This window comes from Centropristis striata, chromosome 7 (assembly GCF_030273125.1).
Source record: "Centropristis striata isolate RG_2023a ecotype Rhode Island chromosome 7, C.striata_1.0, whole genome shotgun sequence".
NCBI lineage: Eukaryota > Metazoa > Chordata > Actinopteri > Perciformes > Serranidae > Centropristis > Centropristis striata.
The window spans coordinates 8,849,456-8,868,227 of record NC_081523.1 but is presented as its reverse complement, the minus strand read 5'-3'; the positions used below and the strand labels follow the sequence as shown (position 1 = coordinate 8,868,227).

General features: G+C 39.2%; 2 protein-coding genes and 1 long non-coding RNA gene across 4 annotated transcripts in view; 1 reads left to right on the top strand and 2 right to left on the bottom strand.

The window, feature by feature from the left end:
- Positions 1 to 6,241: 6,241 nt before the first annotated feature.
- On the bottom strand, positions 6,242 to 8,882 carry tal2 (T-cell acute lymphocytic leukemia 2). Its single transcript, XM_059336367.1, has 2 exons — positions 8,726 to 8,882; positions 6,242 to 7,527 (listed from the first exon to the last, which is right to left on the bottom strand). Exon 2 carries the CDS (start codon positions 7,511 to 7,513, stop codon positions 7,175 to 7,177), a length of 339 nt encoding a protein of 112 aa, XP_059192350.1. The 5' UTR covers positions 7,514 to 7,527; positions 8,726 to 8,882; the 3' UTR covers positions 6,242 to 7,174.
- LOC131974177 (uncharacterized) lies at positions 7,426 to 12,970 on the top strand. The gene is made up of 4 exons (XR_009394639.1): positions 7,426 to 7,517; positions 8,099 to 8,207; positions 9,379 to 9,471; positions 12,838 to 12,970. It is a non-coding gene; the product is annotated as an uncharacterized LOC131974177 (long non-coding RNA).
- Positions 12,017 to 18,772, bottom strand: part of LOC131974172 (protein shortage in chiasmata 1 ortholog) — a 15,248-nt gene continuing 8,492 nt past the window's right edge. Inside the window, exons 21-28 of one of the 2 annotated variants that reach the window (XM_059336364.1) lie at positions 18,641 to 18,746; positions 17,857 to 17,968; positions 17,542 to 17,663; positions 17,376 to 17,463; positions 17,082 to 17,213; positions 16,835 to 16,984; positions 15,002 to 15,803; positions 12,017 to 13,295 (exon numbers count right to left, since the gene is read on the bottom strand). In XM_059336364.1, the coding sequence (XP_059192347.1) occupies positions 13,210 to 13,295; positions 15,002 to 15,803; positions 16,835 to 16,984; positions 17,082 to 17,213; positions 17,376 to 17,463; positions 17,542 to 17,663; positions 17,857 to 17,968; positions 18,641 to 18,746 (1,598 nt within the window). In that variant the 3' untranslated portion in view covers positions 12,017 to 13,209. The remainder of the gene's footprint in view (positions 13,296 to 15,001; positions 15,804 to 16,834; positions 16,985 to 17,081; positions 17,214 to 17,375; positions 17,464 to 17,541; positions 17,664 to 17,856; positions 17,969 to 18,640; positions 18,747 to 18,772) is intronic. The other variant, XM_059336362.1, reaches the window with a different exon arrangement.

Below are 18,772 nucleotides of genomic sequence, written 5' to 3'. Positions count from 1 at the left end.
TGAATATACAAATTTTTTATGCTTTAAAAATAATGTTGTCCATCATGATGTCGTGCAGTAAGTACAATAGTATGTCCCGAGCTCTCCATCTTGAAAGCCTTTGTCTTGTCAGTCAGTTTACTCATGGTGTTGGAAGGAGGAGCTGGTAACTGACCAATCTTTCTCTCACAATTATTGAGTAGGGGAAAATTCATAGGCAAGACCAGGGGGATACCCAAAATGTGCTAGTAAGTCACTGCTAGGGTAGAAGGGGACTTTAACCCATAAGAGCCCGGACCTATTCATCCTTGAAGGAAAATTATGGGGGCTATACCACAGACCAAGTGGACCACATAGAACACATTTATGATGGTTTGAAGAAAAGAAAACCCTAAATGTCAAAGATCTGTAATGTGACATAAACGTTACATTGGGAGTTTATGGAATTTATGTTTATGAAATTTCTTATTTTAAAATAAATAAACTAGACACCTTTTCTGCTTACAGAAGCACACATTTGCCTTTCTCTGATGTATACGTCACAGCTATATTTTTGTTACTTGTTTTATATTAATTTGTTCAGGAAATATGGTCAAAACAGGTTAAATGCAATACAGGACATTGACAGATTAGAATTGTTAAATGGGTTTAAACTTAGCCTAGTAACAATAAATAAGCTTTTTGAAATTAGCTACTTTTTCACATTTCTGTTTCCATTCACACCCATATTTTGGAGAAGTCACTTCTTGTCACAGTCAAACAGTCTCACTAAGGGACTTAATGAGTTAATGTGAAGCATAAAGGTGAATATGGGAGATTATAGAACATTTAAAGTGTTTGTTACATGCGTGTCACCATGGGTTCTTATGGGTTAGGGTTATATTTTCCCTCCTTCAACTATTTCATGATGGTTTCTGGTTTTACCATGCTGTCAAAATACTTCAAAGAATACTGCAGGTCGGCCTTTATCATGTGTATTTGATGTAAATCTGCAAGTAGTAGCTCAGAGCTACTTCAGACATGGAGAGGTGAAGGTACACCTTAAAAACCCTCTATGGTATCTATTTAGACAGATGTTGAGGGTTGATACTGTAGCTAAAGTGAAAAGACTCACTGGTGTTCATGTAGATTGACGTGCCTTAACCCTCTGGGGTCTATGACTGTGCCGTCATGATCAGATCACGTGACGTTTAACAAAAAAACATTCAACATTGACATTCCTAGGTCATGTAAAACCAAAGATATGATAGTTTTAATTTGATAGTACAGAAATATTTGAGCGTTGGTGTAGCTCTCTGTGTAATTTCACACATAGTTTGTTTTGAAGAGTTTCAGCTAACAAGGAAAAAAGCCTATAAATATACATGTTTTATGGGACTTTTTGTATATAGTTTTATTATATTTAAATTTTTACCTTTTTATATGTTCATATTTGTATCCTATGTTTACATTTTGTAGTAAATAGTATAATTGTTTCATGATTTTTGGGCTCAATATGTTGATCAAGTAGGTTAAAGTGAGAAAATAATTGTCAGATCATATAGGTGAAGAGAAAATGGATACCAAATATGGGTATAGTAAATATTTTTTATGTGGTACATGAAGGGCAAAATCAAAAATATTCAAAAACGGCCAAAATAGGCTCAGACCCCAGAGGGTTAAGGTGTACCACACCAACAGGTTTATTGCATTGGTGCTCTGTGGCACATAAGGTATCAACAGGACACAAACAGAAGCCTGCTGTTGCTGGATCATTTTTAAAAGGTGCTCTTAGAAGAATAATAATTAACTAAACAAAGCTGAACTTTGTCTTGTAGTACTCCTGTACATTGCAGCATATAGGTCAAAAGTAATGGCTGTAAAGTTAACAGTCTAATAAAAAAAACAAAGTAGGCTTTGTTTCAAAGGCACCTTTCAAAAGCACAAGTATCATTTTCAGTTGTGATATTTTAAGCGCCAGTGTCTTGGCAATGTGGCTCATTATTAGTTTTTATGTAAATGTTTTCTATCAAATCATTTGGCACAGTTATTTGGTACAGATGCTAATAATGCACTTGTGTGACTCCTAATAACTTTGAGACATTTCAATAAATAGAAAAAAAAGTGAGTAGCTGGTGGTGCAATATAAAGAGTGATCCGCCTGACCTTTCCTTTAGTGCCATCACAAGTTTAACAATTGTGGAGTGAAATGTCTCTACAAGTATTAGATGTGTGGACACACTTTCACGTCTTTATCAGGATAAATTGTTATTGGTCTGGTAATCCCATCATCAGTTCAATTCACTACTTGTCCAACAATTTGGTTTATGATGAAAATACCTCACAAATTAATGACATTCCCATCAGCCTCAGCTAAACGATGTCTCCCTAGAAAACGTTAGTATGCTAAGTTGCTAACATCTATGAACATAAACATTGTACCTGCAAAATATCAGCATGTTAGTTAGCAGTTATTATAAGTATGCTGTTGTTACCGTTTACTTCTGTGCCTAAATGCAGCTGCTAGCATGGCTGTAGACGCTTGTTTCAGAGATGTATCTAGCAGTAGAATGAGGCAGCTGATTTCAGAACCCGTCTAAGGCCAGAGGGGTCAGCTCGGTGTGAATATTGGGTAGGCGGGGGTTGTCGACCACGTCTTTAGGAATCAGTGGTGTTGTGGAGGCTGTGTTGTTCTTGGGAAATGTCACCTCAGACTGTTTGGGCGTCTAAATCTTAACTCTGGGTACTTTGTCCCCCTCATTAACATTGTAGATTCCTATTGACGCTGGATTCAGGAGCGTCTGGAAAAACAATAAGCATTTGAATATTGAATTCAATGCCCTGTTGAGGGAGCCACTGGCCATTCAGAGTGAGTAAGTGTGGACTGTTCAGTCCTCAGACCTCCCCTGGTGGTACAGAGGACGTGTAAGAGAAACTAATGATCGGTGTATCAAGGTGTTGCATGCAATTGCAGAATCGTTGAGTGTAAATGTTGAATTCCAGAGAAAATTATTATCTCCACTTCCCTCCCTACATTCCTGCTGCTTCCTCTCCTCGAGTCCTCCTTCCTCATTCTGTCTTTCCACCACAGAGCGAGGGTTACAGCGTATTGCTTTTTGAAGTAGATATTTGCATAATCAGATTAGGATGCGTGATTGTCAGTGGGCTCCCCCATCAGAGGGTGCTCCAGAGGAGAGAGGGTGCTGTCCAGCCCAACAATGGAAGACTCCCCTCCTCTCTCTCTCCAACCAGCCTGCACCTGCATCCCACCCACCCGTCCGGGCTGCAGGTCGGCTGCAGCGGCAGTCCACGCTTGGACTTGCAGCCGCGGAGGGGTGAGAGAGAGCGAGAGGAAAAGGGAAGAAGGGGGAGGGAGGGGGGGGTTTGAGTGCATGACGGGAGTGGGAGGGCAGGGGTTGAGCTGAGATATTTAAACATGCAGAGTGTGAATTGGCTTTAAGGGGATAAAGAGCTCAGGGCCTATCGGTTGGCACCCAACTCCAGAAATTCTTTTTCATGGGCGCCTCAGCCGGGAGAGCGAGGGCCTGCCTGCACTGATCTGGCCCATTGTGATAACAGATTCAGACAGTGTGCTAGACGCTGATAAGGAAATGTGCTCTCAATAGACGATTACCCACATACTTGGGAGAGAATAGTCAATCAGGCAAATATACTTGGTGCAGGGAATGAGTAGCGTACAGATTTGTTATTATTTTCAATGCAGGGTTTCATAATCCTGATAGAAAGTTGAGGTCAGAGTAATACTCATACTGTGATTGGGCGATTTCCTGTAAATAAGGTGTATCAGCAAAACGCATTTCACAACCTGACAGCATGTGTGCAAAAGCTGTCACATGCCCTCCTATCCTGTTTCAAATGACGACTGAATAATTGAACATTTGGAAAATTTAAATACACAAAACATTCATCATACAAAGGAGTAAGCCGTGTTTTTTTAAATATTGCAATTTAAGTCCTGCTGTTTATAACCACAGTAGTTTTATTTTGTGTTATTTTAGTTCACCGTGGCATTGCTTAATTCGCTGTGAAATTGCACAAGAGGTAAATACCTCCCGAATTCACGCTGTGAGAGAGAGACTGCTGCTGTACAGTTGTTTTCACTCTCCCAGTACAATATGATTTATTTTGTATTTTTTGCCGGATTACAAAGAGTCACCTGTCAGTTCCCACAGGCCTCCAGTCAGTGTGTCCAGCTGCCCTCTGCTCCGTTTACACACCATTAGCCGGAGTTTAACAGCCAGAGTGAAAGCGCCTAAACCAACTCACTGTTTACTCTTCAGCTCAGTTAGTTGCAGCCTTTTGCCTGAAAACGGGACACATTTTCTACAGTCACAATAGGCGATTAGGCATGTAAATGTCTGACCTCGGTTTAAATGACAAACAAGGAGACGGGTGCAAACAAAACTGCAGATATTGGAACTAGAGCTGAACCAAATAGTCCTTTAATCACTTTGTTGAATTAAAAAATGTTTTGATTATTCATGTGGCGCTTAAGACATTGATCTGCAAAAATTACATATTATTACTAATTCTAGTAGTTTCTTTTCATATTATTATTAAATGAAAATCCTTTGACTGTTGGGCCGACAAAACAAGCACTTTGAAGACTACTATTTTCTTCTAATGCAAATTTTATAGACTCCAATTAATCGATTGAATGAAGAAAAACAACAATAGATTAAATCAGATAATGAAAATAATCTTCAGATACTGCACTAATTGGAACTATAGTTAATGTTTATCAGTTATTTTTTGATGGTGTCATATATTGAATAAATAGTAATTGAACAGTAAGATTTTGTATATTTACTGGATATTCCAGTTTTTAATGGACGATTATAATCTGAACTGAATTAATTTGTGGCTTCTAATTACTGGCTTTATATTCTGTTACAGTACTACAGTAACTTCAGTGCTGTCAAATGCAGTTTGCAGCAACAGAGTGATGTTTTCCTTAAGAAAACTCCATCTGCGCGTTGGTCAACTGGACAGTGTTTGACTTCCAGAAGGACCTCGGACCTCAGGGGTCACAAGTTAAGCTGTCCCTTTTAAACGCTCCTCTCTCAGAGCCCTGGTCAGTGGACAGAGAGCAGAGGTCAGAGGTCAGCTTTGTGTCCACACGGTCATCACAGGACCTGTGGACAAATGTTTGTGGGCTTATTGAGCCTGAACAAAGAGGCAGCAGCTCTACCCTTAACTTCTGATCAGTTGTGTCTTCTACACAGTGTGAAATCCTTCAATAATTCCAAACTACATACTAGGGCTGGGCGATATGGACCAAAAGTCATATCCCGATATATTTAGGCTGAATATCGATAAACGATATATATCCTGATATTTTTAGAACAAGTGTTCAGTCAAAGCCAAATATGACATGTCACAAGTAGTTTTATTGAAACCGTTTATTTAAGTGAACATAAATACTGTATAACAGGAGTACCTGTTTGTTTTTTTTAATTAAAGCTCCATAAAGTGCACATTTAAATAAAAAAATATCTTAAATAAAAATAGCCCATGAAATAAAATAGCCCAATCTTTTTCCGAAATAAATATATTTATATGAGAAAAGAATAAGGAACATTACAAAAGAACTAAATATGACAAACCCTAGTAAGAGCAGCATTTATATATAAAGAAAGACATTTTTTTAACTATATCGATATATGCGATATGGTCTAATTCCATATCACATCTGAAAATATATTGATATATCTTTTATATTGATATATCGCCCAGCCCTACTACATACTACTTATTCTATTCAGTATATAGCTGGTAATTACTAGATTTACTATGTTTTCGCTGTACACAAAAAAATTAAGATAAACCATCTCATACTAAGAGGAAATTATATATTATACTGTATGTGCATCAATCAAACCATGACAGAGTTTTCACAATATTTTGCCAAGGATTTATAGCTTTCATTTTTTGTTTTGCTAGATTTTCCCAGAGTTTATTTACTACAGATTTGATTTTTTTTCAATCTGTAAGCAGCTCATCCATTTCATGTGTGCATTGCATTGTTGGATAATCCTGTCTATCAACAGCACAGTCAAAAATCCAGTGTTTCAATATGCATGCTGACTTACTTTTGTCATTTTTCAGTCTTTTCAGAACAAACTGCAACTCAGGTCATGCTTGGATTTAGTAAACATGGATTTTGGGGTCAATTTGTAAATTCAGTGTTTGGTAGCTCTAAAATGTTTCCAAGTGTGTACTGATTTGAGTGACCTATTTAATTAAAAAGATCCAGAAAGGGTTTCATTAACAAATCATTTATTAAATAAATAGTTTAAATAAATAACATACTGTATATTAACAAGCACACCAAAATAAGTTACAAAAGAGGTATCAGAAGATAATAATAAGCACACTCTTCACAGTAGACAATCAGTTCATAATCTTTGGCTATATGACATGCGTATTTTCATGAAAACACATTTAAATGAGAAGATATTTGTGTGGTGAAGCATGTTATTACTGAAAGAGGATTGTCAGTTTTGCTGAAATTATCCAGCACAATCCTAAATATCACAAATCTGATCTGTAATCAGCAAATAGTGAACATTGCTGTGTAAATAGGGGGAGAAACAGGAAAAGTCTCTCTCAGGACTGATTCTTCTGAAGTCACATAACCTTCATAAATGGAAAATAAAGGTCAGATCCGTCTTCTCAAGAAGGGAAAAAAACCCAGCATGTCGATTTTAAAAAAAGAAAAAAGTGCCCTTGGCTATTTTGAGACGATTGCAGTCTGGAGAATTGGCTGAGCCATTATCTATTCAAATGCTGAATCTATTGCTTGAAATGAGAAAATTCCTTAATCCCTTCAATTTTCCTCATCGGCAAAACACCCTGTCATTGCAAAACTAAATTAGGAATATTAACATGAAGACATGAAGGGATTATTGTACCTCCAGGTTTTACACATCCATGCAGAATACAAATTAATTTTCACCCGCAAATCATATTTCAACACTGATCAGCGTGGAGGCTGGGCCCACATTTTCAGCCACGTTTGGAGTCCACTAATAACACACAATACTGCGTCTTCTGCACCGCAACATGAGTCACACACGGGTGACAAATGCAGAGACAAAAATGTGTCTTGAGGAAGGACGAGATCAGTTTTTTAAACCCGGGAAAATGGTCAGGGTCCACTCAAGAGTTTTTCTTTTTTGTGTGTTTTGCGGTTCTACCAGGCCTCGGAGCTGTCGCAGCTGGATCCAGGTGACGGGACCTCCGTGTCGCTGGTCAGGGCCCAGGGGTGCGGAGGGGAGTGCAGCTGCTCCATGTTCCCTCTGAGAAAGGTGAGCAGAGCGGTGGGGGAGTGGCTGGCCGGCTGACCGCTCTGGCTCTCCAGCAGCTGCACCAGGAAGTTGATGTAGCGCATGGCCAGACGCAGGATCTCGTTCTTGCTCAGCTTCTTCTCCGGAGGATGGGTGGGGATGAGCTTGCGGAGCTCAGCGAAGGCGGTGTTGACGTTGTGCTGGCGCCAGCGCTCCCTCGTGTTGGTGAAAACCTTCCTGGTCATGGTGGTGAGTCGAGCTGTAACGATCAATCCATTATATTGATCAGTTTATTGACAGAAAATGAACTATTCTGATAATTGAGTAATCATTTTAAATGCCCAAATTCCAGCTTTTTAAGTCTGAAATATATGCTTGTTTTTTGTCAAACATGATAGTTAATTGAATGTCTTTGGGCTTTGGACTAGTTGGAAAAAACAAACCTTTGGACAGTTCCCCTTTTTCTTTTCTTTTTTTTAAAACATTTATTAGACAACATGATACATTAAGAAAATAATCTGAGGAATGATTGATAATGAAAATATTCCTTGTTCTGAGGTGACTGACTGAAAGTAGAAACAGGTAATGTATGTACGGAGGGCCACCTCACTGTATTTTTCAGTACAAAATATTGACAGAAGATATATATTAAATCCTACAAGAAACATTCACCTTTCATTAACCTATATCTACTCTGTCGTTTTCTGCTTCTTTTTGCATAATAAAACCCAACCCAAATCATATTTTCCCCTTTTGTTGCCTAAACTGATCTTTTTTTTATTTATTTATTTTGTTTGTTTGTTGGATTGTTGTTGTTTTTTTCCCCGCAGGATTACAGAAAAACCTCCCCCCACGATTTTCAAGAAACTTGGTAGAAGGGTGAAGCATGGGCTAATGAAGAACCTTAACATTTTGGAGCGGATCCAACACACAGGCCTGGTACGCAATGATTATTTTTCACTCTCATTTACTGTGAAAGAGTCCCCCCTCTGGTATTTAGCATTTATAAACAATAATAGATGGTTTATAGCACACTATAATGCAGCAGAATTCTGTCAATTTAAACTCCTGTGAATAAACGTATTATGAACTGCAATATAGTGAAACACACATTTTTATTGTAACTTCACAAATACTCCAAATTAATAATCGCTTAAAAATGAATCTCTTAACTACATTATAGTTCATTATAAGCCATTTTACTTAATGTGTACATAGTGCTGTCAAATGCTAAAGAAGGGGGTTAAAATAAAGTGTCAGCTAAATTGTTTTTAAGAGACAACAAAAAAACTCTAAAATCATTATTATAAACCGATAATTTGATCTTCCACTATAGCTGCAAGCAAAGACTGTAAACATCTCCTTGTGTTAAACGCTCTTGTTGATAAATTATTTAGTTGGAACTCATAACCTGAAGGGAATAAGAAATGCCGCAATATATACCACAAATGTCTCACCTGTATGTGTAGAAATGTGCAGAAATCTCAGTTGCAGACTCGTCCTGAGCAGGTCATCAGTGTCCAGGAGTCCAGAGTGAATGTCCACTCAGTTGTGTCTTTTCATGCTCGCTGAGGGATCCTTATGAGAAGAGGGAAGGAGAGAGTAAAAGAGAGAGAGAGAGAGTGTGAGGGAGGGAGGGAGGGATGGGGTAAGACTGCCGCATGCTCGCATCCCACATTTTATAGCAGGGTGAACCCTATTGTGTGACGTGTGCTGTCGTGGAGCCTCTGTAGCATTGTGTGTGTGAGGTTGGTGTTAACTGAGGAGGGATTGTTAAAACACACACACACACACACACACACCTCCCCTCCTAACATTTAGAGCCAGTGGAGGTGGCTTTATGATTACATTGTCCATAAATCATCACTTTAAATGATTTTCATAGGTGTTTCTGTGCAACATTTCAAGGGATTCTGGGTCTTTTTTTCCCTCAACAGCCTTTTAAGTGACTATTTGTGCTGCTTTTATGATTCATTGCTCATTTAATCCTTGAAGGTTCACACTAAAGGTGACAAATACATTCCCATTGAAGTGAAACTGAGACGTTCATCTCTCTGATCCTGCTCTTACTGCTGTGGACACTTGTTCCTTTCTGTTTCCCTGACATTAGGCATGGACAGCCCACCGTACCCTGCACCATGGAAAAGACCTTGATATCACTGCCTGCTCTGCTATTGAATTCAGCCTGATTGGGCCACAAAAGGTAAAAATACCATATCCAGATTGACAGTTGAACAATATGTGTTTTGTTATGACTATGGTAATCTTGTTGAGCCATTCCAAGGGGCCACACATAAATTACAGCGTCCTGACTCACCTCTTTCCAACCACTCCTCACTCTTTTTCCTCCCCCCTTCTCTGCCTCCCACTTTCAACCTCCGTTCAGATAAAAAAACAAGTCTAGTTTAACCAATTGTCACTGTTCCTTTTACACCCTTCAAGTGTTGTTTCAAAGACGCAGCCTTCCATAAAAGTCTCTGTGTGGAGTAGGAATTTACATAATCCGATTAGGGGCTGGGATTAGCCCCGGGCCTGGAGAACAGGCCCGATGGGGGCCGTTTTCTGAATCGGCCATTCATGGGCCCCGCTGCACGTCCAAGAGGCTGCACCTGCAGGCCAGGCCCCGCCGCTCTCTGGCTCCATCCAGCCTCCATCCAGCCTCCACTGCAGGCTGAAGGTCTGCAGACACACTCACTGTAGGAGACTTTGGCCAGGCAGTTAACTTTGATCACACCTACAAGGCCAGGTGAAGATTACAACCCCATTCGATGTAATTTATCTGTCATGCGATTTGGGGAACCAGCATGACGAGCTGTACAGCCACTTGTTGTTGTTATTACGTTGAATTAAATGTAGTGTTTTGATATGTAAGAAAAAATGACTCAAAGTCTCATGAGGTCTCATCAGGCAGCAAGGAGCCTGAATAGAAGTTATTGCTGTTTTTTTTATTGCACACAGTGTTTATTTGACTAATTGTGCAGCCAATATTTGGGCACAGAATTGGTGCCACGGCTTTAGAGAAGAGCTCTAAGAGTTTGTTTGAATAATCAATTAGTCATTCGACAATGTTTGTGATTATAGCTGCCAACCAAGCTTGACTGGTTTGAACTAAGTTTGCTTTTGAGTTGATATAGTGAATCAAAAGAGTGAAAATATGTCTGGTTTTCACTCCTTGATCAATGTTGTTTCTTGAAAAAAGTAAAAGTTGGCGCCAATGGTGCACACGTTATTGAAATCGTAATATGGACGAGTGGTACAATGTCCTATTGGTGCAACACTTGTTTAAGGTTAAAAAAAACAGTCAAATACCTTTCTGATATTAGTATTAGAGTGCTGAAGAGACGTCCATGCCTAAAAATTGTTTTCTACAGTCTTATGTAAAAAATCTTTGTTTGACAGAAATCTTTGCAAAAAATCACATGAATGAAAATAATAATGCAAAAATGCTCATTCCATTCAATTGTCCTGGATCATATCACAGTATTAGTCAAAAATGTCACAATTTTTATTTTATCAGCACTCTGTTAAATGAATAAAATAAAATGGTTTTAGTCTCCCAATGATCACTCTAAAGTTGTTCTCTTGCTTGCGAGCCCCAGTGATATTGCAAATTAATTAAGTCAATTAAGATACAAGTACAATCTAAAGACATAATGTAGGCCAACAAACCTTAAGTTGATATTTTAAAAAATAAATATTTTATTATAGGAAGTATAAACTGTGGCTTCTTCTTTGTATATGAGTCAGTGACAAATAAGGGTTGGCAAGATGTCAAATGGTGTAACCACAAAAAAATTATAAATATTAAATCGTCCTACATTGTATTTAAGTGGACTTATACATATAATTACTTTGTTTTGACAAATTGTGTAAAATTTGTTATGTACCATAGTGTTGCAATGTAAACATGGATTGTATTTTTTTCTAATTTTAGTTCACATTTATTTTCCTGTACATAATCAGATTTTTATGTGGAAAAGTGACTGGTTACAGAAACTGACTGCGTTAGATCACGTCATTGACCCATATAGAGAGGTTACACTAGACACTTTATTACTTATTGGGCTAAATTACTACTACCCGGTAATTGCTGTTTGTTTGCAGTGATGATGCATGGTGCTTTATTCTTTAATTTCCTCAACATCAAGTCCTGTTGGCGGTTATTGTGTGAAAATACTTTGTGTTGCTGCTGCTGATTTCCTTCAGGGATATGTAACTAACTGTATCTTAAATCAGTTCAGGTTTAAGCAAACACATGTGCACCTTAGTCACAGGAAATCCCCCCCTCTGCCTGAGCTGTGGGTTTTATTTACAGAGGAGAGGAAACACACAGGTGACACCGTTAACTGCTGCCTGTGATAAAGATAACAGCTGTGTGTGTGTGTGTGAGACCTGTACAGCTGTAGTCAGAGGAGGAAGACTAAGGGATGGCTTTGGTTTAACCAGCCTGTTAATTCCCACAATATCTCCCCTGTCCCATTCAGTCCAGGGCGTTAAGTATAGTCAGAGGCAATTACTGCACCATTACTGCTGCTATTTACCGAGCCTTCATATGGGGACTCCTTTTACCATCCTGCCCCACTGCTTTTGTTCCTGTGCCATTAGAAAACAAACCATTTAGTCCGTCTCTTTGTTTGTCCACTGCTTGTTAGAAGGCAGAGGCCAGCGAGACGGAGAGAGACAGCGAGAGGTTTTTTTAAAAAAAACCTGGCGGGTTATTGATGGTGGCTAGCCAGTGCTGGATATGTCTGTCCAGAGGCAGGGAGGCTTGGAGTCGATGTCCCTCGGGGTTGTCTTTGTCTAGGGATCATTCCTGAGGGAGCTGGCTTCACTCTGCTGGCTCGTGAAGATAAGCACTCTCTCCACATGCTGAGAGACGATGATAAGGGGATTGCTTCACTAAATGAAAAAAAGAAAAAAAAAAAAAGAAATAGCCCCACCATTGGAGCTGCTAAAATGAGAGGCTTTATCAGTTTAGCTGGGAAAGACCCTCGATCCCACTCCTCCAACCATAAATCACAATTTGTTTTTCACTACTGAGCATGCTCTGTATAGAGGAAAACAAAAGCAAAATGTGCACACAGCTGTAATCTTCATGTTTAATCTTATTTTTTTAAAAGAAATTGGCAACACCACCCCCTATTTATTACTTAGAAGCAGTATATAAACACAATGTAATTGTAAGCAGATATAAGGTGTTTATTAATGTGCAGTATTTTCAGCAATTGCAATTTTACTTAAAAAGATGCTTATAAAATTACAACTGTGTTATACTGGCATTCATTATCTGCTTTTATACCAGCATCCAATTATGAATTCCCTAACAATACAGGACATTTAATAATGCATAACATAGTAAACAAGAGTTACAAGCTTGATTTAATAAATCACAAAAATACCATTTCAATACCAGCTTAAAAGTCTTAAAACAAGTCATAATAAATACTATTAACACGATAATACTTTACAAAACAAAGTATTAAACCGTTGACTGAAAATAATAATTTACAATTGTTTTGTTATCAACTACTGCAATTTAATTCCTGTTCTGCTTTTTTTCTCAACACAGCTGGTTTTAAAAGAAAGAACCAGGAGTGAGGCTGCAGTCACACATACACATATGCAGGTGATGATCATCACCTGAAGAGGTGAAATGTGGGCAGTACAAGATGTGACAAATGAAATGAAAAATGTGAATTTGCAATGCAACAGAAGCAACGGAATATTTTATTGAACAGGAGGCGTATAATCGACAATGTTAAATGTAGAATTTATGCCACAAATGTAGACATTTTATCCAAAACATGGAAACAGTTTGTTCCCCCAGGCAAAGTAAAACGTCATTTCACCTGGATAAAAACTCAGAAACAGTTTTGCGATTATTAACTTTAAACTAACGAAACCTTTTGTATCTTTACAAACAGGAACAAAGCATTTATGCCTAAAATAATTTAAGCCTCGTCTGTCCATCACTTCTGCCGGGCACCTTCTCGTAGCTCAACCTGCCCCTCTTCTGTGGTGACAACACTGCAAAACAAACACAAGAAAATCTGTTAAATAAAATAAACTTTAAAAAAAAAAAGGGTCACTCGATCGTGTAGTATATCTCCGGCCTGTGTGTTTGCACTTTTAGGTGTTGGTAGAGGTGCACTTGTTTTCTACCTTCAAATACGACCCACAATATTTCCTATATTAGTGCCCCTTCCTGTGGCAAAAAATTATCAAGTCCTCATTAGGCCTGTCACGGTAATCAATATATCAACTTATCGTTCGATAAACCAAAAAATGGACATGATAGTTTTTTCCAAACTCGATAAATTGTCGTTTACATGCATGTTTGCTTAGATAAGTCATTAACATTCAGTCGTCCTGCTTCTTTCCCTCTCCTGTCAGTCAACTTGTGGGGAGATGGGGCTCACACACACACACACACACACACACACACACACACACACACACACACACACACAGTGGACAGTGTTGAAGCAGAGAGAAAGAAAGAATTAGCGTACTCAAAGCTAGTTTTCCGACAGCAGTAGTTGTACAATTACAGAAAGTTGAGTGGCATAAATGGAATCAGGTCCAGAGCCTGATGCCACAGCGGCGGTGTGGGAACATTTTGGATTCAAGCCAGATGAACACGGAGAGCCCGCTAACATCAACAAGCCGGTATGTCAAATTTGTATGAAGACACTCGCAACAAAAAGTGGCAACACAACAAACCTCAGTCCATTTAAAACACAACCTTCCCGTCCAATTTCTTCAGCTGGGAACAGAAAACACGGTGGGAGCCGCGGGACATGGAGGGCCCTCCACTAACTGACTGCTTGCAATTAACTATATCTTTGCCAAAAAATGCAAATATAAACGTGACAGCACAAAATGACAGAGATCACAGATAGTGTTACTCGCTTTATAGCGAAAAAGATGCAGCCATTCAACACGTTTGAGAAACCAGGGTTTAGAGAAATTCTGCAGACTTCTGAAAGGCAGTACGAATTACCTAAAAAAACCTTAGTCTGAAACTGTTTTATTTATATTTTTTATTTATCTAAGATATTTTATTTATTGTTCTACATTTCAATGCCAATGTTCAATATTCTTGAGAATTGCAAGTTAATTGCTCTTAAAAAGGATGTACTTGAATTGTTATGCTCTAATATCATATCAGCGGCCCCCCCCCCCAATAATACTATGCGATCAATACTATCGTTTATAGTCATAGTTTTCTGGGAAAATATATCGTCCTAAAAGATTAGTTATCGTGACAGGCCTAGTCCTCCTACCTAAGGTCCTCGTTTTGAACATGCAACTGTAAACGCTGAAATAGCTGCAGTTTTGTTACGTTTAGGCAACAAAACGTTGTTAGCTCCCACCCTCCCTAAGTGGAACTTTTCATTCTTGAAATTTATTTATTTATTTTTTAAGATTATTTTTTTTGGCATTTTGACAAACATGCGGTCCCTTTGACATGCGGCAAAGGGAGCTCAGGCCGGATTCGAACCCGGCTCCGCCGCAGCACACGGCATACATGGTAAGCGCTCTACCGGTGTGAGCCACCGGGACGCCCGAACTTTTCATTCTTAATATTTCATTTACATACTTCCCCCTTTGCTTTATGACACCATAATGTCACTTCCAAACATACATAAAGGCCATATTTTAGGGTGGGACAGTCTCATTTCCATTGTTTTGAACTGTTGTAATAAAAGCAAAATGCAACAATCTCTCACCTGTTCCAACCACACCTGCAGCCTCGCCACTCCTCTTCCTCTCTTGTCTGATCCAACACCTGGAGCCAAAGTTAGCTGAAACTGACGTTGTCTCACCACTGTTGCTGAGGCAGTCGTTGTTGCTCTGACCTTGACTCCATAGCGTGAGCTCTGGAGAAGGGCTCTGACTGTAGGAAATGTGCTGGTTATCTGGATGCTGGAGGTCACTGTATACTGTAGAGTAGGTGGACGTCTGACTGTTGTCTGGCTGCTGCAGGATCGGCCTGTAACTGAATGTGGAGTCCAACTTGAAGGGGCTGTTGAGTTCGACTCCAGGAGTGTCTGTGTTAGTGTTTGTTGGAGCTTTCTGTCTCCACTCATCGTTAATTCTTCCAACAACTCTCCCCACAGCTCCAGCTCTGGGTCTCCAGACAGGAAACTTCACTTCCTCTCTGTCCTCCTCCTTCCACCAGTCAGTGGTAGTCCAGCTCCTCTGGAGGTGAACATCTGGGCTGCTGAAGGAAGAACTCAGGTCGAGTGTGAAGTCTGTGTTGCCCTTCTCAACCATCGTGTCTGGTTCTAGTTCACAGAAGCTGCGATCGGCTCCAAACAGGAAGCTGGAGTCGTGGTCACTACAGAATAGTTCTGGATGGGGGCTGATGGGGAGTTCTGGTTGTGGGTCAGAATCCAGGTACTCAGGCTCAGCAGTGGGGATCCAGGGACTGTTTGGTGGACTGGTTTGTTGGTTTGTCTCAGTGACGGCTGTTTGAGACTTTGGCTGGTCTGTGGTCCGTGTGTACAGGGAAGTGGTATCACTGAACAGCTGCAGCCAGGAAGAGAAAAGGAGCTTTATGTGCAGAAGTTATCTTTAACCCTCTGGAGTCCATCTATTTATTGAAAATATACATGTTTTATTTACAGTAATAACTTTATTTATATATGATATGTAGACAAGCTGAGAAAGCCAGTTGAAAGTGCAATCATAGGAGCTTTCACAGTGTGACATTTATGTTTCTAGACCATTTTTAAAATGTGAATTTTCTTTCTACAATAAAAACTATTACCATTTTTAATTTACATGCAAATAGAATGTTTTGTAGTTTTATTTTATTTTTTCTGCTGTTTTTGTGTGTATAAATGTTTGTATTTTTCGGTTCCTGGCAGCTTTATATTTTCTTAATTAAAATAAAATAAAAAATCTGACTGATAGCCAAGTTTGTGTGGAGAAAAAGGAGCCATGCATGTGATGTAAGTACAGACTGAAAGATGCTAAACAGAGACAGAAATGAATGCATAAGAAGTTGACATTTGAATTGAACATGGCATTTGAACCAAAATCTCCTGGACTTCAGAGGTTTAATGTAAGTCAAATTTTTACTGATGTTCTGCTATTCCTTTTTACATTCAATCTATGAGCTGTCCTGTTGAAATCAGGTTTATGGTAAAGCCGAATGATTTTGACACACTACTAGAAAATAAAGTTGGGAACTTGAGTACCGGTAAATACATTGTTATTTTTAGTTGATCAGCAAAGATTGGTTGATTGAAAGAAAAAAAATTGGCTATTTGCTCAATGAGTATTTTTATTAACATGTTGAGCATTACAGTTATTTTTTTAAGCAAATACTGCAGTGATTTGCACGTTCAGGCTTCTCAGGTGTGAGAATGGCCTCCTTTCTTTATCATAGAGTAAATTGGATACGGTTGGTTTGACAAATCAGGTTGTGCTGGCATTTTTCACTACCTTGACATTTCACAGACTAAATAATTAGTTAATTAGATAAAAGTAGGACTGGATGCAACATATATTGTGTATATCCCTTTAAGACTGTACGACAATGTATCTCTGATCACCTTCAGAACTTTATGTGGCACCTCAGGGAGAAGCTTTTTTAGCTGAGACAGAGATGCCTCCAGGAGCCACTGGACGGAGGGTGCCCTCCTCAGCATCAGCTGACTCACCAGAGGGTTAATACATGGGAACTGCAACAGAGACGTTTCCTCCTGGAGGGAAAAAGGAAAAAAACAGCAGCACACAAACATATAAGGAATCTCCTCTTAGTATGAGACCGATCTATGTAACTTCCAGTGAAACGCTCACCGCTGAGGGAATCACAGTCAGCCAGTCTCTGTCCAGGTCGTGCAGAGGATCCTTCTCACTTCTCATCAGACATCCGAAACAGATCTGACTGATCCGTTTGGCTATTTCAGTCACCTCAGACACAATCAGCACCTGACAAACAGGAGGAGACTGAGTGGTTTGTATTTATGTATTTAAGTCTTTGTTCCATTAACTACATTTTAATGAGACAATAGAAAATGCTGTGTTGAACTTATACCAACACTTTTACCAAGGACATAGAGTGAGGAGGAAAAAATCATGTCTGTGTTCTACCTTGATGTCCAGATCCTCAGATTTCATTCCGAACAGCACCAGAGACGAATAAATCAACACCAAGTTACTAAAAGCTTCGCTGGTAAATCTGCCATCACAAAGACAGACAGAAGCAGTGAGGGTGAGTCTTTTTGTGTGCATGATGTGCATGTATGGGGACACTGACCCTCCTCCCTGACTGTCTCTGCAATGCAGGATGAGCCAACAGCAGTTGTATTGCAGAGAGAGCGCGGTCAGCCGCATCACTACTCCCTCACTGGCTCGATCCTGACATAGTTCATCCCCCTCCTACACACACACACACACGTAGTATTAAAGAATTGTTTGTTGCTGACAAGACAGAGTTCTTGTTTCTCACCATTCCCATGCAGTACTCAAAAAGCTCAGTAGAGGGAGATAAAAACATGGCAGAAATGGAGCATCAGAGTGTGTGTGGTGTGTGTGTGTTGAATGATGCAGCAGGTATCTCTTTCACTAGCACCTGAATGATGATAGCGGTGCTTTCATCCACTGTGATCACAGCGTAGTGATGAGTCCCTCCCAGAATCTGCAGGGACGGACAGTAGCTCCTCTCCAACACAGTTATATTAAACCTTTAACGCAACAGGCATACAGAAAGCGTTCACCATATGGTGTTTAAGTGATAGCTTATCATCACTGGCAAGTCTGGTAGAAACACATTTTTCAAAAGCCTGACTGTTAAAAATGTTTGAGAGATTTATTCGTAACGTGTCCTCTGAAGAAATACTCTATATGGAGGTGAGGTAAGACTTGCCTCAAGAGAGATACACTAGTATCACCAGTAAATCTGAAACAATTACTTACTCTAACAATTGCATGATTAAGTAAGTTATTCTGATTACAGCCTCTCAGATTTGAAGATTTGTTGTTTTTCTATTTTATATCATTGTCAATTAAACAATTCCAGGTTTGGACTATTGGTCAGACAATACACGATATTTAAATACATCACCCTGACATTTTTCCCTCTTGTCTGTCAAAGAAACCAATTGTTATTTTCAGTACCTTAATAATCACTGATAACTACTACTATAAGCATAAGTGGCCAAATCGAAACAACCAATTAAAAAAAAGGTTGGAACTGTAAGCAATGTAACTGTAGAAGCAATGGCTTATTTGAAACAAATAAACATAAATATTATTTATGTTTGGGTATATAAATATGGCAATGTCATGGAAATGCTGGTCATTCTCAGCTGTATATGATTAAATTAGACAGTGACTAGATGAATGAGAATATTTACCCAGACTCGAGTGTCTGCAGCAGCAGTGGACAGTCGAGAAGTCCCTCTGTGACAAACAGCACATATGGCACATTGTCCTCAAGGCACCAGGAGGCTTTTTGCTTATCTTTTGGGGGAAAAAACACATTTTAG